The following is an 11,525-nucleotide window of genomic DNA, read 5'->3' on the forward strand; positions in this document are numbered from 1 at the left end:
TGTTCTAGACTGTCCAGTCTTTAAAGTTTCCAGGGACCTCTCACCCCTCCAGTTCCTGTTCATTCCTATTCCTTTCCTTGGCAGCTGGCCTCCTTGAGAGAGTATCTAATACTTCCTGTCCCTGTAATTCATACCTCATCCATTTGACTTTCTCCCTCATTTCTCTTTATGGATACTGCTTTCATTAAGGTCATCAGAGACCTCCATGGTCCTAAATTCTGTGAACACTCTTCAGCCTTCCTTTTGACCTTGCATCAGCCTTCAACACACCTGCCTTACTGGGTGTGTCAGTCCCCTGTGTAACAGATTACCACAAACTGGTGGCTTAAAACAATATAAATTTATTCTCTTGCAGTTCTGGAGCCCAGAAGTCAAAAACCAAGGTGTTGGGAGGGCTGGGCTCTCTCTCTGGAGGCTGTCGGGGAGAATCTGTTCTTTGCCTCTTTAACTTCTGGTGCCTATAGGCATTCCTTGGCTTGTGGCCACATCACTCCAATCTCTGCCTCCCTGGTCACACTGCCACCTTCTCTCTGTCTCAAATCTCCCTCTGCTTTTCTCTTATAAGGACACATCATTGGATTTAGGGCCTACTGGGATAATCACTTATCTCAAGGTCCTTAATTTAGTTGCATCCGCAAAGACCCCTATTCTAAACAATGTAGCCTTCACAGGTTCTAGGGATTAGGATATGAACATATCTTTTGGGGAGCTACCATTCAACTCACTACACGGGGGTTCTGTCCTCCCTTGATTTCTGTGATGGCACACTCTTCTGGTTTCCTTCTCTGTCTCCTTTTCTATACTATCTCCTCCTATAACTGATTTTTTAAAATATTCACACTTGTCAGGTCTGGGTCTTGGACCCTCTTCTCATCTCACTTTGCCCTTTTTCCCTAGGCAATATCTTCTAGTCCCATGACTTCTGTTATCATTTATGTAAACAACTAGTCCAAATTTCTGTATTTAGCCATACCTCACCTACTGATGCATATAAACAACCTACCTGTGTCACCATTTGAGTGTTTCAGAGGCATTACACATTTAATGTGTCCAAAATAGAACTCATCACCCTTTATACCTCGACTCCCCATCACCACCCAAGAAAAATTTGCCCTTCCCACAGAGTTCCTTAGCTCAGTGAGTAACATTACCACCCACCCAGTTGCTTGTGCCAAAGTTATCCTTGATATTTCCCTCACCCTGTCTCCCCACATCCAGTTCCTCACCAGAACAACCTAAAATAGTTTTGGAATCTACCTACTCTCTTCTTTTTTTTTTTTTTTTTTTTTTTTTTGTGGTACGCGGGCCTCTCACTGTTGTGGCCTCTCCCGTTCCGGAGCACAGGCTCCGGACGCGCAGGCTCAGTGGCCATGGCTCACGGGCCCAGCCGCTCTGCGGCATGTGGGATCTTCCCGGACCGGGGCACGAACCCGTGTCCCCTGCATCGGCAGGCGGACTGTCAACCACTGCGCCACCAGGGAAGCCCTACCTACTCTCTTCTTACTGCCATTATTTTAGTCCCAAGTAGCTACCTCTTTTTTTTTTTTTTTTTTTTCATCTGGATTAGTGCATTAGCTGCCTTACTGGTCTCCCATTATCCACTCTCAGTCTCTCCAATCCATTTTCCACGTGGCAGCCTGAGTGATCTCAAAATATGAATTGAGTCGTCACTATGCTACTGAGAACACTCTTTAATGTCTTTCATTGCTTTTAGGGATGATATCCAAAATCCTTCATGTAGCCTCTGATGTCCTGCATGATCTGGCCCCATCTGCCTCTGCAACCTCATCTCTCTTCCTTGGCAATTCTCCCCCCTGGTTCTCCTTTGACCTTCCAACTATATACATACCTACCTGCTTGTAGTTCCTGAAAGTCCCCTCCTGCCTCTGAGTCTTTGCACATGCTTTACCCGCTCCTCCCTATTGCTAGCTAACTTAAGTTCTTCAGGTATCAGTCTAAATGTTGCTTGTTCAGGGAAACCTTTCCGAACCATCCCCCACTCCTGGACTAGGGTCTTCCTGTTGTCTTCTCATACTCGCTTTTACTTCTCCTTTTAATTTAATAGTAATTATTCTTAATTATTTGCTTGTCTCCTGAGCGAATGTAAATACCAACAGGGAAAGAAAGGACTGTGTCCCCTGTCAAAGCAGCAGTCAAGCACAGTGCCAAGGGTAGATAGGCACACAGATATTAGTGAGTGAGTGCATCTAATTACCTGAGCTGCTAAGAAGTAACTGGGAAAAGACAAAACCTGAATCTAGTGGCAGCATATTTGAAGTAAAATTGTTGTCCGTAATGTTTAATTTTTATTAACCAGTATTAACCAGACTGAATGAAGTTAACAAAACTGTAGGAAACAGAATAGTAGAGACCAGTTTTTTTTGTTTTGTTTTTTTTTTGCGGTACACGGGCCTCTCACTGTTGTGGCCTCTCCCGTTGCAGAGCACAGGCTCCGGACGCGCAGGCTCAGCGGCCGTGGCTCACGGGCCCACCTGCTCTGCGATATGTGGGATCCTCCTGGACCGGGGCGCGAACCTGCGTCCCCTGCATCGGCAGGCGGACTCTCAACCACTGCGCCACCAGGGAAGCCCGAGACCAGTTTTTATATCAGCTACTCAATTGACTTTTTCCCAGTAATTGAGTCAAAAGTTCCAAGTGTTCTTGACAGTCAGACTGTTATCCTGGGCACGATCTAGGTTTATAGCTTCTGAAAAAATCTCATTTAGGTTTAAAAAAACAGTTTTTTGTGTGAGCATGTTGTATCTGAAATTTGTGGTTTTTCAAAGTGTTGAACTGATTAAGTATGTATTCTAGAAATATCCTAGATATATTAAAAGCCCTGACGTTCTTTGTGGCTGAGAGCCAAGGCCTCTGTTTCAAGCCAAATATCTTAAACACAAACCCTTGACCATGGTAAAGTGCTAAATCAAATGCTTGGCAGGAGCTTAGCACTCCTGTTTTGACTATGAACAGGGCTACATGCTTTCCCATCTTCAGCCAAATGACAATCGTTATTTTCCATTTTCAGCATGTTTGCCGTGTCTATAAGAGGGAAAGTGAGATAGAGGGGGAAGAAGTTTCAAGTAGTTCTTAGATTTCATAATGCAGTATAGACACAGACCAGACACCAACTCCTTTATGTACTGCTGAGGTCTAATTCTTGAAGAACTTCTCAAGTAATGACCTGCTTCAGACTGCACATTTGACTTCTTGATAGATAATTGGAAAGATGTGGCAACTGGTGGTCTATGTGGCAGAGATAGTTGTCAGTGTTCATTGAATACCTGTGTTAGTTATTTATTACTATATAACAACTTACCCCAAAGATTAGCAGGTTAAAACAACAAACATTTATTATCTCACAGTTCCTGTGGGTCAGGAATCTGGGAACAGCTTAGCTGGGTGCCTCTATCTCCGAGTCTCTCATGAAGTTACAGTCAAGCTGTCAACTGGAATGGCTGTCTCATCTGAGGGCTTGACTCGGGAAAGATGAACTTCTAAATTCAATCACACGGTTGTTAATAAGATCGAATTCCTTTTCACATGCGCCTCTCCGTAGTGTAGCTGACAACGTAGCAGCTATTCTGATTTGTGATCTGCTTATGTAACCAAGCATTTTCCCCCATCTCTGGATGCTTTGGGGGTATTTTCTCTGTCTCCACTACACTAGAATTTCACAATGATATGCTTTGGTGTGGGAGGATCAAGTGAAATAATGAACGTAAAAAGTCAAAATAAGCTGATTAGAGAAACACTGTGCTGTTGGAGGGCATGCATGATGGATGGTGAGCTGGAGAGGGGCTGGAAACAGAGAACGTTAACATGCAACTTCGGAAGCAGGAAAGTCAGGGAAGTTACAGGGCAGGAAAGTCAGGGAAGTTACAGGCAATGGTGGTATCTTACCTGGTGTCTTCCTCAAGTTGGAAGGCATTCCCCAAGTGTCTTACCTAGGAGTTACCATTCTCCAGCAAAATCTCCCCATTCCCACCCCACTTCTAAAGTCGAGGGGCACATTAAGCACCAATTCACTGTCACCCAGAAGGCCCACAAACCAGTGTTGTTATTGAACTAACCCAGCAACCCAGTTTGCTTAACCCCTGAACCAGTACCTTCTTTGGTCTTACTTTAGCACCGTCTGGGTGGTTTTTTAAAAGTGAGGTTGAAAGTACTTTATAAATTGTTAAAACACTGCACAAATTAAGTTGTTGGATTGCTGCTATTTAGAGAAACCAAACTTCCCAATTGTGTGGAAAACACAGGTGGAATGGTATAAAATACGAATCAATACTGTATAACCTACCGTGGAGAGAACCACTTTCCTAGTACTGACAGTCTCATATCTCAGTGCTTTCAACTTCTCTAAAGTGTTTGTGTTAAATTGGATAATCCCCATGTTGAGTTCGTGGTAATTTTCCATTCCCTTTCTCATGAAGGTGTATCCTGCAGTTTGTTCTCTGTGCTCTGCCTTGCTCTTGAATTAGAAGGGTTATTCTGTTCTTTCTTCCTCTGTCTTCCCTTTTTCATTATGGTCATGTGCACTCAGGATTTATTTTTTGGGCAAAGGCAGATGTTTTAGAAAACTGAACTCTGATTCCCTGTGGGTGATTTCCATAATGTGGGGAAAAATCAGTGTTGGTGGTAAACAACTGCCAAGTGAATCTTTGAAAATACTATATACTGAATGTAATATGCTACCCAGCAAGGTTCAAGACCTTTAAGAGTCTCTGATTTGGGACTTCCCTGGTGGCGCAGTGGTTAAGAATTCACCTGCCAATGCAGGGTACACAGGTTTGGTCCCTGATCTGGGAAGATTCCACATGCTGCAGAGCAACTAAACCCGTGCGCCACAACTACTGAGCCCGCACGCCACAACTACTGAAGCCCGTGTGCCCTAGAGCCCACATGCTGTAACTACTGAGCCCACGCGCCACAACTACTGAAGCCCACACTCTCTAGGGCCTGCGTGCCGCAACTACTGAGCCTGCATGCTGCAACTACTGAAGCTGGTGCGCCTAGAGCCCGTGCTCTGCAACAAGAGAAGCCACTGCAATGAGAAGCCCACGCACCGCAAAGAAGAGTAACCCCCCCTGCAGCAACTAGAGAAAGCCCATGCACGGCAACGAAGACCCAACGCAGCCAAAAAGAAAAAAAAGGTCTCTGACTAGGAATACTTACTTATGCAGTTGCCCTGGCATTTAGAGCAGACTTAATTCTATCATTGTTATGCTGCAAATGGAAGTGGTGAAAGTCAAGAGCTGGTTTCCTCCCTTTTATAGCCTTATGGAATTATTATTCTGGAGCAGTATTTGGAATAATCATTGATTTCATTTGTCTCTATCTGAAATATGTTAAACTGATATATTTCATACTAGGTGCCCTATTTAAACTAACAGTGAATTAAATGGGTTCTGTCTTAAATTCTTTTTGAGCTGTCACTGAGTTGTTTTTCCGTCTATTCTTATTACTCTTCACAATTCTACTTTGTCTTTTAAGAAGATGAGATTTTCTAATGTTCATAACAGGTTAGAAAGTTGCAAAAATTTTAAAGGGGAGTAAGCAATAATTTTTTTAGTGTACCCAGAAGCAGAGAAGGACTTTTTCATGAGTGTTGCCAAGATAGAAATGAGTGAGGAAATAATTTGTTAAAACTTAAAAATGCCCCAGGGATGGTTAGGAGGGGATTGAGTTGAGACTGGAAGGAGACAGGCTGGAAAGGGAAAGTTGCCTAAACACGATGATCCGCCTAAACACGATGATCCACAGTAGATACGGAGTTCCTAATGCTGAGGTAGGTTACAAAATATAGAAACCTACATCTTGTGTTTCATGAGTTTATAACTGGAAAGAGAAAAATTAAACATATGAAACAGAACAATTAAGTAGTATTAACACCATGCTCATTACATACAAGAGCTTAGGGGAGGTGGTATAGAGTGAGTAAAGACTGCAGTGGTTTTTTAAGAGTCGTTAAGATTTAAATAAAGTACAGAAAAAAGACATATTTCAGATGATAGTGAACACATCAAAATGGATTTGGAAGCCAAAGTAAACAATTTTTAAAAATATGTACGCATTTGAAAAGCCATAGACAGACACTCACACAAACTGCAGACAAAAATTAAAGCCAGTAAAAACTGCCACCAAAAAATTAATCGAAAAATAATTTTTACTTATAAATTAGTTTATGAAAAATAAAAATTATGACAAATGTAATAAAAATTCTTACAAAAGGTAAGGAAATGGTATATATACCCTGAGAGAAAAATGGGTGAAGTACTTTAGCAGAAAAATTACAGTATAAGAAATATAAATGGCTAGTAAGCTTATTTCAAAATACTTAGCCTCAGTAAAAATCAAAGAAATGTAAATGTAAACAATAACTTGCAAGTTTTCTTGTATGAAATTGGCAATAGTTTAAAAAATAATAATACTCATGAGTGCAGAGAAACAGGCATTTACATAATACCAGTGGGAATTTAAATTCTTATGGCAGCATGGCAATAGATCAAGAGCCTTAAAAAAAACAAACCTTCTTTCCTATACAGCAGTTCTATTTCTAGGAGTTATCCTAAGGAAATCATTAGAAAAAATGAACACAAGAAGTTCATCCAACCTTTATAATACAGAAATACAGGATATACACCAAATGACAGTGTGGCTGTATTAACATAGAAATAAGAAAAAGAAAATGATGGCGCATCATGCTGTTACTGTACGAATGGATCCTTGGAGAATGGTTGTGTGTATATGTACACACGTAGGGGAAGTCAGGAAGCTTATATCCACCACATTGTTAAACATTTTTAACTCTGGATGGTTAGACGACTGGTGACCTTAACTTTTCTCCTTTTTGCTTTTCAATACAATTAACATGTATTATTTTTGAAATATGTTTTAAAGAAAAACACACCTTAAGAATCAGAATAAGGGGCAGTTGTTTACAGTGTTTATTAAGAATGCATTTTCTCTACCTAGTTAAATGTTAATAAGGAAGCTGTGTGATCTTGGTTACGTTCTAGAACCTACAGAAATTTGGCTTGAAAAAATACTCCCCACCCCCGGCCCCCAACCCACTTGCCTAGAAAGGCTAACTGAGCCTAGATGTTTTTTTTCTTTTAACTCTTAAAGCGTCGTACATCTGTATAGTTGGTAAGAGGATATGGCTAGTTTTGTAACAGTTATAGACTAGCAGTTTCTATTCATCTATAGTTAATAACTTTGATTTAGAACTTCAAAAGCATCTGGAAGAATCTTTTCATTTCCTTGATCCTTTTATCCTTTTTATCCTTTTTTTTTTGCTTTTTGGATCATTTTATCCTTTCTTTTGCTCCTGTTTAGGTTCTATCATAATGAATGGATCCAGTGTGGCGAATACTTCACCCAATATAAAATCCAAAGAGGACCAAGGGTTAAATGGGCATGATGAGAAGGAAAACCCATTTGCAGAGTACATGTGGATGGAGAATGAAGAGGATTTCAACAGACAGGTAAAGAAGTGAAAGGCTAATGAGATGTGTAATTCAACAGCTATAGTATTTTACCGTCAGTCTGTTACAAGAGAAATGGGTTCATTGGCTTTAGAACAACTTGAAAATATGTAGAAGCCTGGTCTGGGCTGACCAAGAAGCGACTTCAGCTGCTGAGACCAGATTGAAGATACCTTGGAGGATGATATTGAAATGTTTCTACCATGCTAATTAAAAGAGGATCAAATACCGTGGTGTTCTGGTGTAGACTTCTGGGAAACAGCAGCTGTGTGCAGACAGGCCAGCTTGGCATGCCACACATAGGAACTCAGAGACTGGCAGAATGCAAGTCTGAGATAGGGAGTGTATTAGGTGGGGGAAAGCTAGACTGCTTTCACAAAGATCCAGCAATAATTCATTGTCTTATATCTCTGTGGCGTTAACAGCCCAAGGTAAGCATTCCAGGTAGACAGGTGACTCTGCAACTGCACGGTGCCCTCCATGATGTTGCTCTGCCACGCCCAGGGCATTTTATCAGATGCAGGATAACTGGAAGTCAAGCCACAAGGAAAGGCAGAGAGCCAAATGTCAAAGCAAAGATCTCTTTTTAACCAAGTGATGCCAAAATGCTCACACCCCTTCTGGGGACATTACATGATTAATAGTTACATGGCCATATCCAGCATGAGAGACAGGAAATGTGATTTTAACTGAATAGCCTGGTGCTTTGGGGAGAAGGAAACAAGTTTAGGGGGGCAGCCAGGAGTTACCACCCCATGTGGCCCATTGTGGTATGATCTGTGTGAATAGTACATAGACCATGCTTCCTGTCACACCTCTGGGCCCAGGTAACCATTTTTGTGGGTTGTGCCTGTGAATAAGGGTAGATTTAATACCAGGGAGCATGTTGTTATGCTCTTGGAGAGAGGAAGGGCACATCTTGAGCAGTCATGTTAAATCTTGTAGCTTGGAAATATTTTCTGGTTGTTATTTTAAGTACTTGATATTTAAAAAAAGAAAAGTGTGGCTAATTGTAATGTTGAAATAGTATGTTTAAGTCTTGCTACCAGTGACTTTTCCTTTGAATTCATGAGGTTAACTATATTGGCTGGCTCTGGTGATTATTTTTGCTTCACCGGCCCTCTGGTGGTGGCTCAAGTGAACTGTGAATCTGTCACCAGGCTTCCTGCAGGAAAGTCATGGCCAAACAAGAAGCGGGAAGCCTGTTAAAATCACACTTAATCTCCAGAGTGAAGCATACTCTTTATTAAGAGTTAACAGTGTCTGCAAAAAAGTGTAAAATATCCTAGCTATATATTGCTTTAGATTAAGACAGCCTTTAAGAAACATGCAGTTGGGGACTTCCTAGTGGCACAGTGGTTACTAATCCGCCTGCCAGTGCAAGGGACACAGGTTTGAGCCCCGGTCTGGGAAGATCCCTCATGCTGCAGAGCAACTAAGCCTGTCTGCCACAACTACTGAACCTGCGCTCTAGAGCCCGTGAGCCACAACTACTGAAGCCCGTGTACCTAGAGTCCATGCTCCACAACAAGAGCCACCGCAATGAGAAGCCCACACTTCACAATGAAGAGTAGCCCCACTCACCTCAACTAGAGAAAGCCCGTGCGCAGCAACGAAAACCCAACTCAGCCAAAAATTATATATATATATATATATATATGGAATTTAAGAAAAAAAATGTCATGAAGACCCTAGGGGTAAGGCAGGAATAAAGACACAGACCTACTGGAGAACGGACTTGAGGATATGGGGAGGGGGAAGGGTGAGCTGTGACAAAGCGAGAGAGAGAGAGGGGGAGGGGGAAGGGTGAGCTGTGACAAAGTGAGAGAGAGAGAGAGAGAGAGGGAGGGAGGGAGGGAGGGGGGGAGGGAGGGAGGGAGGGAGGGAGGGAGGGAGAGAGAGAGAGAGAGAGAGAGAGAGAGATAGAGATACCCTACCAAACGTAAGGTAGATAGCTAGTGGGAAGCAGCCGCATAGCATAGGGAGATCAGCTCAGTGCTTTGTGACCACCTGGAGGGGTGGGCTAGGGAGGGTGGGAGGGAGGGAGACGCAAGAGGGAAGAGATATGGGAACATATGTATATGTATAACTGATTCACTTTGTTATAAAGCAGAAACTAACACACCATTGTAAAGCAATTATACCCCAATAAAGATGTTTAAAAAACGTATATATATATATAAATTAATTAATTTAAAAAAAGAAATATGCAGTTGTGTAAATACTCATTTCTTCTTGTTTTGAAAGTATACTACATTGATGACATCATTTTCTATTGGTATGCAAAAAGTGTTCTTTATATCTTTCTAAGGTTATGAAAGTATTTTTTCTCATGTAGGGGCCTCAATACCAGAAAAGTGGGCCAGAAGCTGGGAGTTGGTTTTGATTTAATCTCCACTATCCAGGTAGTGGTCTAGTTACATAGTTCCTGTACCCTTTTCATATCTGAAAGATGGGAAATTTAAGAAGAATCGCTTCTCAACAAGATTGAGAAAAGAATTTCAAGCTTTAAAATGATTTTCTGTAAGTGCCATATGAGTGGAAAATATCTGTATCACATATTAGAAGATCTGTGAATACCTGGAATTTCTGCTATTTTGACTATTTCCTCAGCCTTATTTTTGATGGAATTTGGTTGAAAAATTAAAAATTATATTTTCTCTAGCCTGTCATTAGAAGCATCATAATTCTTAGTAGATCTCATACAAGATCATTCTTTTTTTAATTAATTAATATTGATTTTTGGCTGCGTTGGGTCTTCGTTGCTGCGCGCGGGCTTTCTCTAGTTGCGGCAAGCGGGGGCTACTCTTCGTTGCGGTGTGCGGGCTTCTCACTGTGGTGGCTTCCCTTGTTGCAGAGCACGGGCTCTGGGCACACGGGCTTCAATAATGGTGGCCCACAGGCTTAGTAGTTGTGGCGCACGGGCTTAGTTGCTCCGTGGCATGTGGGATCTTCCCGGACCAGGGCTCGAACCCGTGACACCTGAATTGGCAGGTGGATTCTTAACCACTGTGCCACCAGGGAAGTCCACAAGATCATTCTTTTTTTTTTTTTTTTTTTTGCGGTACGCGGGCCTCTCACTGTTGTGGCCTCTCCCGTTGCGGAGCACAGGCTCCGGACGCACAGGCTCAGCGGCCATGGCTCACGGGCCCAGCCGCTCCGCGGCATGTGGGATCTTCCCGGACCGGGACACGAACCCGTGTCCCCTGCATCAGCAGGTGGACTCTCAACCACTGCGCCACCAGGGAAGCCCCCCAACAAGATAATTCTTAACTGCATAGTAACAACCTCTGAAAGAAAGAGGTAGAGAAAAAACTGGAAGGTGTGAGTCCCACTGGGACAGTACGTCTGAGCTCTTCCACTTTGCTTGCTAGGTGGAAGAGGAGCTGCAGGAGCAAGAATTCTTGGACCGCTGCTTCCAGGAGATGCTGGATGAGGAAGACCAGGACTGGTTTATTCCATCGCGAGACCTGCCTCAGGCCATGGGACAGTTGCAACAACAGTTAAATGGACTGTCAGTCAGTGATGGTCATGATTCTGAAGATATTTTGGTAAGAGCATAGGCAGTTCCACATGTGACATAGTGAAAAGAATGTAGGATTTAGAGTCACAGACTCTCTTTTTGGCCCTACAACCTTGGGCAAGCTCTGGAGCCCTCTGAGCCGCTGATTCTTCACTCATCACCTGGGCATTAATAAGGGGGTGCGTTGAAGATGCACTGCACCTCTTAAAGCACTGTGCAAATGTGATGGTTGCAGCATCACCAACTTTCATTTTCTCCCATGGGCTTTTCAAAGCAGAACTGGGATTAAGGATAAAAATTCGAACATGGAAGAGGTTTGGTTTCAAATTATCATTTGCTGCTGTCCTTTTCTTTTGCTGTCCCTCAAATCTGTATTTATAATTTTGAATGATGCTGTTATAAAAATTGCCTGTTCGCTTTGGAAGGAATATACTCTTAAGAGACCATCTTCCACTTATAATTAGAAGCCCAGATAAATTAATTCCTTGCATTCCATGTTGACCTAATGTCAGAAT

General features: G+C 42.4%; 1 protein-coding gene across 1 annotated transcript in view; it reads left to right on the forward strand.

Moving 5' to 3' along the window:
• Positions 1-11,525, forward strand: part of PAIP2B (poly(A) binding protein interacting protein 2B) — a 46,328-nt gene that overhangs the window by 28,019 nt on the left and 6,784 nt on the right. The window contains exons 2-3 of the mRNA XM_022561311.3: positions 7,339-7,487; positions 10,862-11,038. Coding sequence (XP_022417019.1) covers positions 7,350-7,487; positions 10,862-11,038 — 315 coding nt within the window. The 5' untranslated portion in view covers positions 7,339-7,349. The remainder of the gene's footprint in view (positions 1-7,338; positions 7,488-10,861; positions 11,039-11,525) is intronic.

Source organism: Delphinapterus leucas, chromosome 13, assembly GCF_059928025.1.
Source record: "Delphinapterus leucas isolate spDelLeu-1000000601 "Yukka" chromosome 13, BTC_Dleu_Yukka2, whole genome shotgun sequence".
NCBI lineage: Eukaryota > Metazoa > Chordata > Mammalia > Artiodactyla > Monodontidae > Delphinapterus > Delphinapterus leucas.